Source organism: Phaethon aethereus, assembly GCF_964289735.1.
Source record: "Phaethon aethereus genome assembly, contig: HAP1_SCAFFOLD_212, whole genome shotgun sequence".
NCBI classification, from domain to species: domain Eukaryota; kingdom Metazoa; phylum Chordata; class Aves; order Phaethontiformes; family Phaethontidae; genus Phaethon; species Phaethon aethereus.
In genome coordinates, this window is record NW_028113775.1 from 70,166 (window position 1) to 88,689 (window position 18,524).

The 18,524-nt window shown below is 44.9% G+C and overlaps 1 protein-coding gene across 1 annotated transcript in view; it reads left to right on the forward strand.

Moving 5' to 3' along the window:
* The first annotated feature begins 1,333 nt into the window (after positions 1-1,333).
* Positions 1,334-18,524, forward strand: part of LOC309416558 (uncharacterized protein) — a 37,493-nt gene continuing 20,302 nt past the window's right edge. Inside the window, exons 1-6 of the mRNA XM_082016098.1 lie at positions 1,334-1,427; positions 2,172-2,338; positions 4,801-6,240; positions 6,337-11,878; positions 11,993-15,663; positions 16,728-16,888. Of these exons, the coding sequence (XP_081872224.1) occupies positions 1,336-1,427; positions 2,172-2,338; positions 4,801-6,240; positions 6,337-11,878; positions 11,993-15,663; positions 16,728-16,888 (11,073 nt within the window). The 5' untranslated portion in view covers positions 1,334-1,335. The remainder of the gene's footprint in view (positions 1,428-2,171; positions 2,339-4,800; positions 6,241-6,336; positions 11,879-11,992; positions 15,664-16,727; positions 16,889-18,524) is intronic.

Genomic DNA, 18,524 nt, shown 5'->3' on the forward strand with positions numbered 1-18,524 from the left:
CGCAGGAGACGTGGCTTTGCAGGTGGGCTGAGGCCGGGGCCGGCTTTCCCTCAGGTGTCATTTATTTATTTATTCATTCACGGCGGCGGCATTTTCCTTCTCTTTCTTTGTTCCTTTAATTTTTCTCCCATCTCGCGGGGCGCCCGCCCGCGCCGTCTGGCCCCGCAGACAGCCCCCGGAGCACATGTGCGTGTCACAGCCGGGCCGCCTGCTCTCACGGCGGAGGGGGAGGGCGCCTTTCGCATGGAGCCGCTCGGTAAGTGAGGGCAGCGCAGCGCCGGGCCCTGTGATGCAGCACTCGTGTGCGGGCAGGCCCCCCTGCTAGGCGCTCGCCCGCGCTCGGCACTCGGGGCGACGGAGACGCGGGGCTTGGCCCCGCTCCATGGAGACCAATGGCATCGCTCCCACCCACCCCCACCGGCCCCGAGCCCGCCGGCACGCACAGCAGCACGCTTCAGCCCACCATGGCCCCGCCGCCGCCGCCGCTCCGGCCCTCGGCGAGGTGAGTATCGGCCGCCGGGCCTCTCCGCGGAGGCCCTGACGGCTCCGGCTCCCGGTGGACGCCGGAGACGGCCACGATCGTGGGGGAGGGGGAAGGGTGGCTGGGTGGGTGTGCGGCGGAGGGGGGGTACACGACGGGCACAGGGCCGCAGGAACCGGCGGTCACTGGCCACCATGGTTGCCCTCCACCCGAGTCCCCCTTCTTTTCTTCCCTTCCCCAGTCTCCCGGAGGCTCAGGCGCAGCTTTTTCGGTGTACGGGGCGCGAGAGGGGCCGAGAACGGCGGGGGGGGGGGGGGGGGGTCGCGTCGGTGTGGGAGTAGAACGGCGGTTAACGGTTGCATCCGTTGGCGGGGGGGTGGGGTGGGGGGGCAGGGCAGCCCGCCGGGGCTTTGCCTCTGGCGGGGGGAGGGGGAAACGGGGGGGGGGGGGCGCGCCGGTAGGCGCGCGGCCGGTGGGGTGGGGAGGGCGGGGGAGGGGGAGAGTGTGAGTGCAACAACATGGCGGCGCGGCGCGCTCCTGCCTGGGGGAGGGGGTGGGGAGCGGCGAACTTCTCCGAGACACGAGACTTCCGCCCCCGGAAGCCACACGGGGCTCGCGCTCTATGGCTTTTGCTCGGCGCTAGAGCGGCCGCTCGGAGGCCTGGGCTGTTCCACCCCCCCCCCGGTACGTCATCCGTTAGCGGGCAGCCAATCGCGAGAGGGCATCTAGCGAGTACGTCAGCAAGGGCCCTGGGCCTCTAGTTGTGGCGGTGCTTTGTGGGATATCGGAGGCCTAGCGTCTCGGCAGGAAGGAAAGCGGAGCGCGGAGGTGGGGGCCGGTGCAATAGGGCTGTCATGGCGGCTAATATCGAGCAGATCTTTCGGTCCTTTGTGGTTAGCAAATTCCGGGAGATCCAGGAAGAGCAGCAGCAGCAGCAACACAGCGGGTAACGATCCTGCCAGGGGCGGTGGCGGAGGCGACGTAGACGCGTTCGCGCCGGGGCCTAGCGCGCGGGGAGAGCACGGGTGTGCTGGAGGGGGGAAGTGCGCGGGCCCCGCTTCGGGACGGAGGGAGACGGGCCGGGGCCTGAAGCGGGGCCTAGGCCGCTTGCGGGTCGTTTCGGCGTTAACATGGCGGGACTCGGGGGCTCGCGCCCTTGCGAGCGCCTTGAGCGAAAACACGGAGGGGTGGGGGAGGGGCGGGCGGACGCACGCGTGGTCTCCTGGCGAACGCGCACCCGTTTTCCTTTTCGGGTTTTCGGTATTGGTCTCCAGTGTAGGGGCATGCGGGGAAGGGGCGAGTGTCTGTGCGATTTGTCTTACTAGCGTTACTATATTTAAGCTCGCCTGGTTTTCCCCAGCCTTATCTCACAAAGTAATCAAAATCTGCTGGAGAAGAGTGATGGGTGCTTATTTTGTGAGGGGAGCCTATACAAGTTTCTACATAAAGCACAGGGACTGTGGCACATTCGAGAACATCTTTGCTTCTCTTGTGTCTAATACTCAGTTGTCACAACGTGTTATGTTGTGAAGAAGTGAAAGTTAATCAAAACGTAGATGTTTCACTAAAAGCATGGCTTCTTCAGGAGGCTAAAATACTGTTTTGAAGGATTGAGTATAATAAATGCTTATGAATTAAAAAAAAAGTCAAAAAAGGCTCAAAATTGCTTGTTGATATTTTTTTTGGTTAGTGGAAAGGTAGAAGGCCAGCCCAATGGTGACACAATCCCAGCTGAGCAAGCCATCCCTTCAGATGACACTGTTGCTGGTGCTGGGAGTCGTCAGAATGATCAGATAGTGCAGAAAATAGAGGAAGTGCTCTCTGGAGCCCTTGATACAGAGCTGCAGTGCAAATCAGGTAAATGAAAACACATTTGGCAAATATGTTCTTGTTTAAGAGGGTTGTCATCGTGCTTAAAATTGAATCAGTTTTATGGAGAAGAAAAAGTGCTTTTCAGTACTGCTCCTCTCACTGAGCTTCATCTGACAAGGTGTATGTTTATTTACTGTTTGTTAAGTATTTTTTTAATTTACTGTGATTTACAACCATAGATGGACAGAGAAATACATAATTTAAAAATTGAAGCTGGTTCTTATATGAAAACATCACTTAGTGTGCAAAAAAGTTAGTTTTCTTCTATCTCCATTACAGTAATGCTAAAATGTATAAATAATATCCATATGTATAATATTGTGCTTTATTTTGAATATGCTTACTTTACGGTCTCAATGAGCAGTTCTTACTAACAAAGCTGGTACTGTTGGATAGAAACATTGTTTGTTGTGTTGTTTTGGATTGGTTTGCAAGATTATTTCTAAAAATCATTTATTAGAATTTGGAACTGTATGATTAACTGTTCTGTTAGAGTAAGATGTCTTGTTCTTTTAAGATGAACAATGCATTTATCCTTAAAATGTAGATACTCAATTGCAATCTTGGAAAGCTTAAGAAATTTTTGTGTAGCAATCTCATAACTTCAATAAATTACTGGATTTATTATGCCAAGAAGTTGCATATGACTATCCCTTCTCATGGGACTAGTCCTTTCTCTAAAATTTTCGAATTGTAAGAATTAGTGAGATGAATGCTTTTACTGCATTGCTGATTTTTTGGAGTAGAAACATAGGTGACTGCTATGTGATTGGTAAGTATAGTTCCAGAGTGATTTTTTTTTTTTTTTTTTTAAAAGAGGCAGCATGGAAAATTGTTTATTTCAGAGATTCTGTTTGCAAAGTTTTGGAATTGCTTTTTCTTTTTATGCACAGTGGTTTGTTTACCTTAAGTGAAAGACTGTTGAAAATGCTCATGTTGTACAAGCAGCACTTTAGGCTGGCATCTGTGGGTTTTTATTCTTTGTTTTGTTTTGGGGTTTTTTGTGGGTTTTTTTTTCTAGTTTTGTTCTTCTGTCATGGAAGAATGAGGCAAGCTAACGTGGGAATAAATAAGTGAGACCTATTAACCTGGAAGTTAATAAACTTAACCTATAGTAAATGTTCCCACTGTTCATATCTGGAAAGGAGTTAATGTTGCTATTGGACAACAGAGATTATCTGAAAATACTGTGTATAAAAGGTCATTTGACTCTGCTTCATTGTCCTATTTCATTGTATTCACAACAATGTTGGTGGAAACACTTTTTTTGTTAAGCTGTTTATTCTGTAAAAATGTGTGTGCTTAAAACTACCCGAGATGCTTGTTTATGGAATCTTAGGTCACGTTCGTTTAATAGTACTGCAATTACAAAGCATACTCTTTCAAGCGAACAATGCAAATTCATTCAAAAACTGTTGGTAATCACAGGCAGATTATAATTGGAGAATCCATATTGCTGTGCTGTCCAGTATAAATATAATCACTGAAGATAACATGCAAGCAGACTTGAATATATAGGTCATATTTAACTTAAGTTGTAACAAATTGCCGTTAATATAAGTGCTTTTCTCTTGAAAATGTGGTACTAGATCCAAAGAAGGATGAGAACCTAACACAGGTTAAATTCATGGGGAAATGAGGTATAAAATTAAAAGAAGGTGATCAAAACCTTAGTCTTCCTCTTTTCTTCCCCACTCGGTGATTGCTTGTCCCTGCAGTAACCTGGTTTTATTAGTTCCTTTCCTGTTTGAAGGAAAAGCTCTGTTAGATATTTGCAGGTTTGTGGTTGCTTGTGGCAACTGCAGTCCAGTTTGAGCAGCTAGTAGCCTGCGATTCCTTAAAGCTTGTTTGGGATTGGGGAAGTAGATGCTGTTTCCCTAAATTTATTTGAAGAACTTAGCGAGGAACTTAATCAATTAATATGCATGGATAATTTCTAACACACTAGTAATATTGGACTCATGCACAAGATAAAGCATAGTAGGGGATAATGGGCCGGCCACATTTTATGCAATAAGCATACCACCACTTACATAATTTTTCTGGAACATGGGAGTTCCTGTTTCACTTCCATATGCAGCTTGGTGTAGTTTAAAAGCCTATCTCCAGCCTCCTGGAAGAATGCTCTGCCCAGTTGAATATAGGTGGAAGTATATCCAGCTACTTATTGGAAAGAGTTGTGTTTCCACTGGAACTGTGTTGCTAACCAAGAAGATTTGGTTAACTTTTTGAAAGAAGAATTATTTTTACTGAAAGTGACTGCTGAGAGGAAGGGTAAGAGGGCTGAAAAGGGAGTGTGTGCTATTTGTGTATGGTATTTTAGTGAAGAAGGCATGGGTTTCAATTTTAAATTTTTTGTACCTCTGTCCATGTACTTGGTCACTGGTCTAAAATAATTTTTTAAATGTAATTTTAATAACACAAGGAAAATGTCATTTTTTTCCTAGATGTAGACAAAAATACTGTGAAAAATAGTACTCAGTCTGCAAAAAGAAGCTCTACTGCTGAAGATGAAATTCCTAGGAAGAAATCAAAGAAGAACAAGAAGCACAAAAGCAAGAAGAAGAAGAAAAAGAAGAAGAAAAGGAAGAAAGAGAAAAAACATAAAAAGCAGCCAAAGGAGTCAAAGTTGAGTACACGTCATGGAGAACATGCAGACTTGCAGCTTGCTCCTCACTTGGTGCCAGAGAAATCGAGCTCCAAATTGAGTGTACAGCATGGAGGATTTGGAGATGCAAATCTGGCTGTCCACATGCAGCCGGGAGAACTGTGCTTAAAAACAAGTGAGGAGCTTGATAGACAAGCTTTAGGACTTGTTTCTCATGCAAGAACTGATTCTCAGCAATCTACGGAAAATCTTGGAATTGAGAAGGGGACTTTGTGTGCAACAAATCCTCCATTTAATTTAGAAGGCAGCCAATCTGATACCCAGGAAAATGCTAGTATAACTCAAACTAAAATTTGCACTAGAGAAGAACAAATTAAACAGTGTCATGAAAATATTTATCCTATAGCTATTAATGTGAGTGAAAAGGGTGTTCTTGTTGATACTGGAAATGATACTTCATCTAGCATCCCATCTGGAGTTGCCAGTAAATCTGAAATTCAGAAAGATTCAGCAGCAACTCTAGCTTCAGAGGTAATAGAAGCACTAAAAACTTCAGAAGTTATTGTGAAATCTAAAGGCACTGGAGAAGTAAAAGCTTTGGATACAGCTCCTGAGTCTCAGACCATGGAGGTGTTGAAATATTCAGAAGCATTTCTACAATCTGTGGCACAGAGGGGAGCAAAAGAGTTAGAAGCAACTTCAGAATCTGTATCTTTGGCAAGTGATGTGGCAACAATTCCTAAAACTGCAAATCAGGCAGATCTGAATACTGTGAAGGTAGCTCACATGTCTGTGGCCATGGAAGAAGTGAAAATTCCGGAAGCAACTGAAAAATCTCTGCATATGGGAAATGTGGAAAGATCTTTGGAATTAGGAGGTGTGAGCAGAACCTTGGAGCCAGCCCTGAAGCACTCAATTATATCTGATAATTTGAGAGTGACGCAGTGCAGCCCCGCAGAGAGTTCAAGTGTCTTGAAGGCAGATATATCTTTGCAACATACTTTTAAAATATCTGCAGCGACTGCTGTGACCCAGGTGGAAATAAAAAGTGCCAAAATACCCCTGGGGACAGGAGCTGTTACAAAAGTGAAGGATATTGAATCAGCTAGAAGCTATGTGCATATGGAAAATGTGAAAGCTCTGGAAGAAGCTCTGCAGCCAGTTGCTGTAGTAAAGCCCAAAACTTCAGAAACAATCATGGAACCTGTGGGTGTTACAGCAAAAGATGTCAAAGCAGCTCGAGAATGTCTGCAAGTTGAAGTAGTCAAAGATGTGGAAGGTACCACTGTTCCTGCAACAGTGCTGAATGCATCAGGAGTGTTCCAACAACCTAAAGTCTTGACAGAAACAACCCAGCAATCTTCACTTCCAGCAGAACTGACAGATGTGAATGTGGTTGCAGAGGCAAAAGGTTTAAGAGCAACTTCAGAACCTGTAGCGGTTGTGCAGACCTTCGTTCCCCGAACAACTCCAGAAATCCAGATGGTGGAGAGTTTTAAAGGTCCACAAGCAACTGTGGAAGCTGCACTGCTAACAGGACTAAAAGGTCGAGAAACAAGTCAAGCTGCTCTGAAACTCGAAAATACTAATGCTTCAAAAATTTCAGAATCTACTCTCAAGCCTGTAGCTGTAACAGAGGCAAAAGATTCAGAAGGTACTTCGTTACTGAGACAACCGAAGGACCTGAGAGAATCAGGATCTGAGAGTGAATCAAATCTGAGACGTTTGGAAGCAACTCCTCTGTCTTTGCAGAAAGAAGATGTGAAAAGTCCAGGAGGAGTCCTCAGACCAGTGGCTGTGGTGGAAGCAAAAACTTTGAAAACAGCTTCAGTGTCTTTGCAAATGGAAGGTGTGAAAGCTTCAGAAGAAGCTGTGCATTGTGGGACTGTGGCCAGAGGTTTAGCAGCAACACTAGATTCAACAGCAGTGTCAGAAGGTTCAGAAATAAATCTACGTAGTATGGCAGGTGTAGAAGCAGGCTCAGATGCTGGTCTCCTAGCTATGAAAGTTGGATCTGTGAGTCCAGTGGCAAGTTTGGAAACAACTATAGGACCTGTAGCAGAGACCAAAAGGAAAGATTCAGAAGCAGACTTTGACAGAGCTGGGACAGAGATGAAGACATCTTCATCACACCTGCATGTGAAAGGTGTGAGAGATTTAGGAGATCCAGGGTCTGTAGGTATGGCAAAGATACAAGCCTTGGAAGCAGTCTTTCAACCTAGAACCCTTGCAGTGGCAAGGGGCTTAGGAGAAAATGTGTGTTCTGAAGCCAAAATGGATAGCAAAGTCTTGGAAGCAGGTCCAGGACTTCTTGCCATAGAAGAAAGGTCAGAAAGAACTCCTGAGTCTGTGGTTGCATGTGTAAGCATGGAACCAGTTAGAGAGTCTGGGGCATTAGCAGGAATGACGCATTTGAAAACCACAGCAGAGAGAGAACCAAAACACACAGAAACAGTTGCGGAACCTCTTGGTACAACCAAAACAGTGAGTTCCATCATTTCACAGTCTCAGGTCATTACACATAAAACAACCTCACAAACTGAGGTGGTAGGAGAGATAAGGGATTCTGCACTAGCTACCAGTTCTGCCACTGTAGAAGTAAGAAGTTTAGACAACTTGTCAGAAGTTGAGGCAGTTGCAGAGGTAAAAGACGTGGAACCGAGATCAAAAACTTCACACTTAACACAGATGAAAAATTTGGAAATGGTTGTGGGATCTGAAACAAGGACACTAATGCAAGGCTTGGGAAGGACATTGGCATCTGATGTGGTTAGAGAAATGAGGCATTCTGAAGGTGCTCCAGAAGATCCAAACAAAGCAAATGCAAGGAACAAAGCAGCAATGCTAGAACATGTGCAAACTTTAGAAACAACTTCAAAATCTGTACAGGAACAAACAATAGGTCATTCAGAAGCAGTATTAGAGTCTTTGCCCAGAGTGGAAGAAAAAACTATGGCATCAGAAATAGTGACAGAAATGAGAAACCTGAAGGGCACTTTGGAATCTAAGATTTCAACAGATGTGAGAACTCAAGGGCCTACTGTAGAATATATAATTGCAACAAGGAGGACAAGCACAAAGAAAAATGAGCCCTCACTTAGCAATGTAAAAGATTTGGAAGGAGCTTCAGAAACAGAGAAAGCAATGAAAGCAAAATATTTGGAGCCAGCATCAGAAATTAGAGAACTGAGATTGTTGGAAAGTATGAACGAGTCTGCAACAATAGAGGTGAAAGAATCTGAAATCAAAGAGCCTGAGGTACACATGGATGTCCAAGGTTTGGAAACTTCCCAAAAGTCTGGAACTATGGGGGCAATAAATGTTTTACACGATGCTTCAGAATCTGTTCCAGAATCTTTGCGCACTGAAAAGCAAGAAGATCTGCAAGCAGTTCTAGAAGCAAAACCTGCTGCAGAACGGAAGAGTACAGAAGAGGCTCTAGAAATCTTGAGTGCTGCTGAAATGAAATCTTCTGAAGCAGTTCCAAAACCAGCGGACATGAAAGATCTGAAAACAGCACTGGAACATGAAGTGGCAGCAGAAGTACAATATGCAGAAGGGGTGCAGGGTCAACAAATGGAGGATGTGAGAGTTCCAGGTCAAGCTCAGGAATGCGAGATACTGGTTGAGAAGAAAGATTCAGAGCAGACTCGAGCATCTGAGGCTTTAATAGCAGAAACAGCTTTTGGTTCTTCACATGCAGCAGATGAAAAAGATTCAGCAGGGACTTCTGAATCTGAAATAATCAAAGACACAAAACAGTTGGAAGCAGCTGGAGCTCCTGTGGCAGAAACAAAAGATTTGGAAACAACTCCTCTTCCTCAGACTGTTGTAGAGCTCAAAGATGCAGAAGCAGCTCTGGGGTTGGAGGCAGAGACAAAAGATTTGGAAGCACCTCCAGTACCTGAGACTGTTACAGAAGCAGTTCCAGTACTTGTGGCAGAGGAAGGCCAGTTGGAAGACATTCCACAGACTGAGGCTGTCAAAGAAGCAACTCCAGAACAGGAGTCGGAGAAAAGAGATTCAGAAACATCTGATGTGCAACCTGATGTGGCGGCACGAATGAGGGAAACTCTGATGAGACTTGAGAAAGTTATTGAAAAAAGTAGCCATAGAAGCAGTGATAAAAAACATGATGCAAAGAAACAAAAAAGGAGTCGCTCCAAGTCTCAGTCCAGGTCTAGGAAGCGGAAGAAAAAATCAAGGTCACGTTCTACTTCCAGGCGTTTGACTTCTAAAAGAGCGCGTTCTGGGAGCAGAAACTATTCAGATTCCAGAAAAAAGCATTCCAAATCTAGATCCCGATCTGTGGAGAAAAGAGAGAGAAGAGTGTCTTCCCGGAGGTCTAGGCGCAGACGTTCCAGGTCGTCTGACCGTTACAGGTCTAAATCCAGATCAGCGGAAAAGAGGGGGAGCAGATTGTCCTCTGGAAGGTCCAGACGTAGACGTTCCAGGTCATCTGACCACTACAGGTCTAAATCCAGATCAGTGGAAAAGCGGCTGTCCTCCCGAAGGTCCAGACGTAGACGTTCCAGGTCTTCTGACCGCTACAGGTCTAAGTCCAGGTCAGTGGAAAAGCGACTGTCCTCTCGAAGGTCCGGGCGCAGACGTTCCAGGTCTTCTGACCGCTACAGGTCTAAGTCCAGGTCAGTGGAAAAGCGACTGTCCTCTCGAAGGTCCGGGCGCAGACGTTCCAGGTCTTCTGACCGCTACAGGTCTAAGTCCAGGTCAGTGGAAAAGCGACTGTCCTCTCGAAGGTCCGGGCGCAGACGTTCCAGGTCTTCTGACCGCTACAGGTCTAAGTCCAGGTCAGCGGAAAAGCGACTGTCCTCTCGAAGGTCTGGGCGCAGACGTTCCAGGTCTTCTGACCGCTACAGGTCTAAATCACGGTCCGTGGAAAAGAGGGGGAGCAGGCTGTCCTCCTGGAGATCCCGCCGCAGACGTTCCAGGTCTTCTGATCGTTCTAAGTCTAGGTCCAGGTCTTCAGAAAAGAGAGGGGGCAAAGAATACTCATGGAGGTTCAGGCATAGGGGGTCTGGTTCCTCTGATCGTTCGAAGTCTAGATCAAGATCTGTTGAAAAGAGAGGTCGGAAGGCATCTCTGCGGAGGTCTAAACGTCAGCGCTCGAAGTCCTCTGACCGTTACAAGTCTAGATCCAGATCAGTAGAAAAAAGGGATCGAAAGCAATCATCGCGGAAGTCTAAACGTCAGCGTTCAAAGTCCTCTGACCGTTACAAGTCTAGATCCAAATCAGTGGAAAAAAAGAAGGAGTCTTCACGAAAATCTAAGCGTCGCCGCTCAAAATCTTCTGAACGTTACAAGTCTAGGTCTAGGTCTGTTGAAAAAAAGCGCAAGGAATCTTCAAAAAAATCCAAACGGAAACGTTCCAAGTCCTCTGATAGTGTTAAGTCAAGGTCCAAATCTATAGAAAAAAGAGAGAGTAAATTGTCCTCAGTAAAGAGCAGTAGCAAGCATGTGGAGTCTTCTGAACTTCAGGAGTCAGCCAAATGTCTTGAAAAAGTAGAAGTTCCTCAACCTTCTTTTGCAAGTGAAGGCAGCTCCTCCAAATCCTCTAATGGTCCCACGTCAGTAGCTTTGTCTGTTGAAGGAATAAATGGCCCAGAGCTGCCACCAGCATCTGAAAGTGGATTTTCCAAAACTTCTGATAGTCTTGAAAAAATCTCATCTGTTGAAAAAACAGTGGGTTTGCAGCCTTCTGTGATGTCTGAATTCGATAGCTCTAAAACCACAGATGACCAGGAACTGAAATCCACGCCAGTGGAATCAACACAGGTTTCAGAGCTTTCTGTGACATCTGAAAATGGATCAGGTGAAAAAGCAGTGGCTCTGGAGTCTTCGTCACTACCTGAACTTACATACTCCACATCCAAGTCAAGATCCTCATCTGTTGAAAAAAGGGGAGATACAGAAACTTCTTCAGTAACAGAATTTCAGCCCTCTGCATCCCATGAAGATGAGTCGAGATCTGCCTCTCTCAAAGAAACAGAGGGTCCAGAGCCTCTTCTGACACTTGAAAGTGGATGCTCTGTATCTGCTGATGATTACAAGACAATCTCCTCGTCCTCTGGAAAAATGGAGGTTCAAGGGTCTTTGATGTCTGAGGGTGTACTCTCTGACTTTTCTGATGGTCATGAATTGAGACACATCCCTGTTGAAAAAACAGAGCTTCAGAAGTCTTTGCAGGTACCTGAAAGTGAATCTTCGAAGTTGGCTGACAGCCCTGAGTCAAGGTCACTATCTCTTGAAACAGTAGAGGCTCAAAAATCTTTTTTAGCACCTGAAGTTGCATGCTCTGCATTCCCTGATGTCTGTGAGTCAGCCTCCTTGCCTGTTGAAAAGGGTCAGATGCAAGAACCTTCCCTGGCTTCTGACAGCTTCAGGTCTCCTGATGGACGTGAATCAGGATCCAGCTTTGCTGCAGACGTAGGGGAGCTTCCGTTGATATCTGAACGTGGGTCCTTCAAGTCACCTGATGGAAATGAACAAAGATATTTATCTGTTGAAAGAGTCAAGGCTCCGGATGTTTCCCTGACATCTGAGTGTGGTCCTGTTGAGGTCTCGGATGGCCTCATTTCAGAGTCATCTTTTGAAAAAGTGCAGGAAGTTGTACTGACAACTGTAGGACAAAGCTGCAAGTCTTCTGAAGTTCATGAGTCCAGATCATCTTTTGACAAAGATTTAGATGGTCCGACACTTTCGCAAGTACTTGAAATTGACTGCTCTGAATCTTCTGAAATGCATGAATTGAGATGCCTGCCTGCTGGAAAAATAGAGGGTACAGGATCTTTCTTGATGTCTAAAAGTGTAATTCCTGTGTGCCATGATGGCTGTAAATCAAAACACAATTACTTTGAGAAAACAGAAGGTGCAGAATTGTCATTGGCATCTGAGCTTAGGTGTTCTGTCTTCCCTGAAGGGTATGAATTGACATCCAGTGCAGCTGGGAAAAGGGAGATACAGAAGCCTGCTCTCTCACTGGAAAGTGGGTTCTCCAAGCCTGCTAATGTTAGTGAATCAGTAAGCACATCACCTGAAAAACTACAGGCCCCAGTGACTTCTCTGATATCTGAAGGTGGGCTTTTTCTGTTGCCTGGTAGTCATGAACTGAGAAATATCCCTGCTGAAAAAGTAGAGGTGCGAAAGTCATCTGAACTGAAATGCATTGCATCCCCTGATGGCCACAAGTTGAGATCTGCCTATGATGAAGAAATACAGGTGCAGGAGCCTGCTTTGATACTGGAAAGCAGACGTTCTGTTTCCTCTGATGATCATGAATTCACATCTGCCCCTTTTGAAAAAGTTGAGGTAGAGGAGCCTTCCCAAATGTCTGAAAATGAATACACAATAGAGCTTGATGGCCCGGAGTTGACATCAACCCCTGCTGAAAAAACACAGGTGCGGGAACTTTATCATATGGCTGAAGAAAGATGTTCAGTGTCCATCGAGAGCCAGGAGTTGCAGTCACACCCTGTTGAAAAGATAGAAGTGCAAGCGCCTGCTCTGGCAGCTGAAAATGAATATGCTGTATCTTGGGAGGGCCAGGACTTGAGATCTAGCTCTCCCGAAAAGTTAGAGATGCAGGAGCCTTCTGTAGTACCTGACAATGAATACGTTGTGTCTTGTGAAGATCATGAATTGCCATCTTCCCTTGATGAAAAAACAGAGGTACAGGAGTGTTCTCTGTTGTCTGAAAATGAATATGCTGTCTCTCTTGGGGGCCAGGAGATCACATCCAGCCCTGCTGAAAAAGAGGTGCAGGAGCGTTCTCTGACATCTGACAGTGAATATACCATCTTCCCTGGAGGCCAAGGATTACAGTCTACCCTTGCTGAAAAAACAGTGGTGCAGGAGCCTTCACTAATATCAGACAGTCAATATGCTGCATCCCCTGAGGGGCAGGAGTTACTCTCTGTTCTTGCTGAAAAAACAGAGGTGCAGGAGTGTTCTTTGCTGTCTGAAAATGAGTATGATGTATCCCCTGAAGGCCATGATTTGAGATCCAGTCCTGTTGAAAAAGAAGAAATGGAGGAACGTTCTGAAACATCTGAAAGTGAAAGTTCAATGTCTAGTGATAGCCAGGAGTTGCAGTCTACTGTTGTTGGAAAAACAGAAGTGCAGGAGTTGTCTTTGATGTCTGAAGGTGAATGTACCATGTCTCCTGAAGGTCAAGAGCTGCAGCCTAGCCCTGCTGAAAAAGTAGAGGCTAAGGAACCTTCTCTGACATCTGAAAATGAACATGCTCTGTCCCCTGAAGAGTATGAATCAAGATTGACTCATGCTGAGAAAACAGAGGATATGGATTCTTCTTTGACATCTGAAAATGACCATCTTTTGTCTTTTGAGTGCCAGGAGGTAAGATTCACCCCTGTTCAAAAAGCAGATGTGCGGGAGCTTTCTCCAATACCTGAAAATGAACATGCAGCATCCCCCGATGGCCAGGAGTTGAGATTCCCCACTGTTGAAAAAGTAGGCAGTCTTGAACCGTTGATGCTAAATGATAGAGCCTCCATGTCCCCTGATGACAGTGACTTGAAATCCATCCCTGTTGAAAAAATGGATGACGCAATGCCTTCTTTAATGCCTGAAAGTGGGTGCTCCATGTCCCCTGATGGCTACAGTGTGAAATCTGCCCCTGGTGAAGAAACAGGGGATCTAGAGTCCTCTTTGATATCTGAACGTAGGCATTCCACATCCTCGTATCAGGAAGGTCATGAGCCGAAATCTCCCATGGAGGAAGAGGGTCTGGAGTCCTTGACTTCTGAGCATAGACGATCTGTGTCCCCTGAGGGCCACGACCAGAAATCTACTATAGATGAAGAAATGGATGATCGGGAGCCCTCTTTGACATCTGAACATAGGCGCTCCACGTCCCCTGATGAGCATGAGTCAAGATCTAGTATCGGTGAAGAAGCAGAATATCTGGAGCAGCCTTTGACAACGGAACGTAGATGCTCAGTGTCTTCTGATGATCAAGAGTCAAGGTCTACCACTGGGGAAGAGGTGGAGGATGCAGAACCCTCCTTGACAGCTGAACGAAGAGACTCCACATCCTCTGATGAGCATGAGTCAAGGTCTACCACTGGGGAAGATATAGAAGATGGGGAGCCCTCTCCAAGAGGTGAACGTAGACATTCCACATCCTCTGATGACCATGAGTCAAGGTCTACAACTGGTGAAGAAATAGAGGATTTGGAACCTTCTTTGACAGCTGAACATAGACGTTCCATGTCTCCTGATGGACGTGAGTCAAGGTCAACCATTGGTGAAGAAGCAGAGGACCGGGAGCTCTCTTTGACAGCTGAACGTAGACACTCCACATCCTCAGATGAACATGAGTCAAGGTCTACCACTGGTGAAGATGGGGAGGATATGGAACCCTCCTTGACAGCTGAACGAAGAGATTCCACATCATCAGATGAGCATGAGTCAAGGTCTACCACTGGTGAAGAAGTAGAGGATATGGAACCCTCTTTGACAACTGAACACAGACGTTCCACATCCCCTGATGGGCGTGAATCGAGGTCTACCACTGGTGAAGAAGCAGATGACGTGGAACCCTCCTTGACAGCTGAACGAAGAGACTCTACATCATCAGATGAGCATGAGTCAAGGTCCACCACTGCTGAAGAGGGTGAGGATGTGGAGCCCTCTTTGGCAGATGAAGATAAACAGGATTCCATGCCTCTTGAGAGGTTGGAGGAACAGGACTCCTCTTTTATACCTGAAAGTAGGCGTTCTGAGTCTTCTGAACGTGAAAAATCTAGATCCAAATCTGTTGATAAAATATCTGATAAAGACTCTTCACGAAGATCTATAAGCAGACACTCAAAATCTCCTACTCGCCAAAAGAGTCGATCGACATCTGTGGAAAAAGTGGCAGACAAAGAGTCTTCACGGAGATCTAGACATAGACGTTCCGGGTCTGCTGCTCGCCAGAAGAGTAGATCCACATCTGTTGAAAAAACAGCAGATAAAGAATCTTCACGGAGGTCTAGACGTAGACGCTCCAGGTCCACTGCTCGCCAAAGGAGTCGATCAACATCTGTTGAAAAAACAGCAGACAAAGAATCTTCACGGAGGTCTAGACGTAGACGCTCCAGGTCCACTGCTCGCCAAAGGAGTCGATCCAAATCTGTTGAAAAAACAGCAGATAAAGAATCTTCACGGAGGTCTAGAAGCAGACGCTCCAGGTCTTCTCAGCGCAGATCCCAGAGATATGATACAGAATCTCGCTCTAGACGGAATCGCTCTAGATCGGTAACGCGGAGAAGAGCATCAAGATCAAAATCTAATCGACGCTCTCGGTCTAGCTCATTGTCACGTTCAAGGCACAGAAGGAGGAGCAGGTCAAGGTCAGCATCAAGAAGGCGGCGCTCTTTATCAAGAGACCGGCGTAAGAGATCTCAGAGAAATAGATCAAGATCTACTGACAGGAGGAGAAGAAGATCAGATTCAAGAGATCGTAGAATATCACTCAGATTACGGAGCAGGAGTCGAACACCTATTCGTCAAAGGCGATCAAGGTCAAGAGGAAGACGACGAAGCTCTAGTAGGTCACCAATTCGACTACGGCGATCGAGATCTTCAGGAAGAAGAAGATACAGTAGATCACCTGATCGTCGTAGGTCGAGGTCATCCGAACGATTTTCAAGCAGGTCACCTAAACGTCTTACAGACTTGGGTAAGTGATAATTTTATTTTTAGTAGTTCCATGGTTAGATGATACTGTGCTCATTTACATAGTCTTATTTTAACATACCGCTGTAGCATTCATTAGGAATTTCTTGGAAGTCACTTTGTGCATTACCTTTAGGCAGTGACTTCCAGTAGGAACTTTCATGCTGTAGCTGAATCAGGTTCTTGGGTCTGTCGTCAGCTGTAATGCTTGTATCTGTTTCCATTACTCTGTCTTGCCTCTTTCCCATGGTAAGAACTTAATGGGAAGGGAGACTCGTTTCTGAAAATATTACCAGACCCAGCTGACTAGAAAATAAAAGATGCAGTTCATTAGGATTTTTTCTTTTCTCTGTGACTGGAGGAAGAGAGGCCTTGTAGTTTCCTTTGGTAGTAAGTTACGTAAGGAGAAAGAAACTTTTAATTTTGAGAGACGAGCTCTTGCACAGTGTGTGAGGAAGCCTCCTTTTGTGGACTTCAGGTTCTGATCCATTTAGTTTTGTCTCATAAAGTTACGGAAGCTCCTCTACCAGACAAGTATTTTTGTAGAGGCAAGTATGTTTGCGTGTAATTGTATTTTGCACAAGTGCACACTGAATTCAGGGCTTACATTTTTCTGTTCATTGTACATAGCTTTCAGGCTACGTACTGTGGGACTTGAGGGGGACTTCAAGACCTTTGAATACTTTTCAGAGATAGCTAGGAAGTAGACTTTGGAATTTGTGCTGTGTGGAAATGACCTAGTATTTCCAAAACTAGAATGAATTGGTGAAGTAAAATAGATATCATAACTTTGGGGTTTGGAGGATTTTGAGTGCTGTAATTTGGACTCCTGTGCTTTGTGTTAAATTTGCAATTTCACTTGTCTGTTGGGTAGACCAAATCTTAAAAAGTCCGGAGCAGCTAGGTGCAATTTTTGTTATTTTCACAGAACGTAAAAATGCACAGTGTGGGTAAAATCTCGTGTTTTCTGTTTGTACATTGTTTAGTCTGCCAGAAATGCTTATTTATTATTAAAACAAGAATCTGTAAAAATAATTTTTCTTAAAAAAAAAAATTTTTTTTTTTTAGACAAGGCCCAGCTGCTTGAAATAGCCAAAGCTAATGCAGCTGCCATGTGTGCTAAGTCTGGTGTTCCCTTACCACCAAGTCTGATGCCTTTGTTATCTCAAAAGAAGGACGACAAAGCCAATCAGAAGTCATCAAGAGATACACTAAAGGAGCTCACTGAGGTAAGTGAGAACAACAGTATCAAACCTGAAAATAAGCAAATTGGATTTTTGTGCCTTCCAGGCAAGCTGTCATTCTGTGCTTGGTTTGCTTGTAAGCTGGCTTGTGGTTTGAGACCTTATTCTCTACAAGTTTTTTTTTAAGTCTTGAAAACGGGCTTTTTAATTCCATGGAAATGTGTGGAATCCAATTCTTTTACCTTTTTTTGTTTTGATGGTTTCCTAATTTTGTGCAAGTAGGTAGGGTTTTTTTGCACTCCTGTTCATAAAAATCAAAGCTTTCACTTCTAGTTTTTGGTTCTGATGGTGTTAGGTTTTTATGTTCTTACTTCTGTTAGTGAATTTCGCATTGTTGAATATTATCTCTGGGTTAAAAAATCTAGTGCCCACTTCACATAGTTCTATATATTTCAATACATGCTCTTAAGATATTTTCAGAGAATTATTGTTGCAGTTCTATCCTGTTACAATTCCAGGTTTACAAATGGGATGTTTTTGTTCTGATTGTGGGGTAAGAATTGCTACTTGTCCTTTTACTTGTTCTTTACACCTTGTTCAATTTGCTAATTTCCCCCTATGTGTTATTCCCCAGAAACTAGAGAAAATTTGGAATGAAAAAAAAAGTGCCCCCCCCCCGTTTTTTTGTTTTTTTTTAAGTGCATCATCAGTATAACAGTTCTGACATCTCTGTTTGTGGAAATACCATCTGAATTTAAGCTGAAAAAATTTCAAATTGTTGAAAAGCAGTCTTATAGTTGTGTGTGGGCTGGTGGAAACGGAAGTACTTGTTAGTAAAAAAGCTGAGGTTGTGCAGATACACTGTGCAAACAGCGTAAGTGGTTCTTCTTATGCCAGTTTGGAAGCTCAAAACCTGCCCCTTCCTTGCCCTTTCTAAATGTGGGAATCTGGACGATGTTCCTGTTCTGTTGAGTCAAAATTGGCCACAGAAGCAGTCCAGGCCATTGTGATATGGTAGTGTGCACAAGTGGAGAAGCCTTCCAGAGCCTGTTCAGATTCTTGCAAAGCTAGCTGCATTGTCTTTCCTCTCTGCATTGTAACCTGCAAACTGGACAAACTGCTTCCAATTAGTTGGGAGCCAACTAATAACTATAGATAATGCATTTTGTTGATTAGCTTTCCAAATAGGTGCAGGCTTTTCTTGTTGCCTAAAGAATGTGCTTCAGTCATTGTTTGGAGGCATCTTAGCACAGGAGAGCACAGGAATCTTTTTTTTTTTTCTGAGAACAGTGCCATCACTGTGTCTTGATTTTTAGTGATGGAGCTGTCTGCTCCTTATATGCCAACAATCAGGTCATCAAACAGATGTGACTTACAGTGGTATGAACTTGGATGATGACTTCACTTTGCCGGTGTTACTTCCTCAGATATTATGTCCTCAAATGTCTTGTGAGTGTTGTAAGTATACTTTTCAGGAATGGGGACATAATAGAAGCATGATACTAGACTATAATGTTCTCAAATGCATTTTGGACTGACTAAGTTATAGTTGTTACTGGTAAACAGTCAGTGCAGATAACCATGATCAGTAAAGAGTTTTTCATGATAGAATTCTAGCCTCTAGAATGTCTTTTTTCCCTTCCCTGCCTTCTCTTCTCATTTGACTGCAGTATCCCCGTAG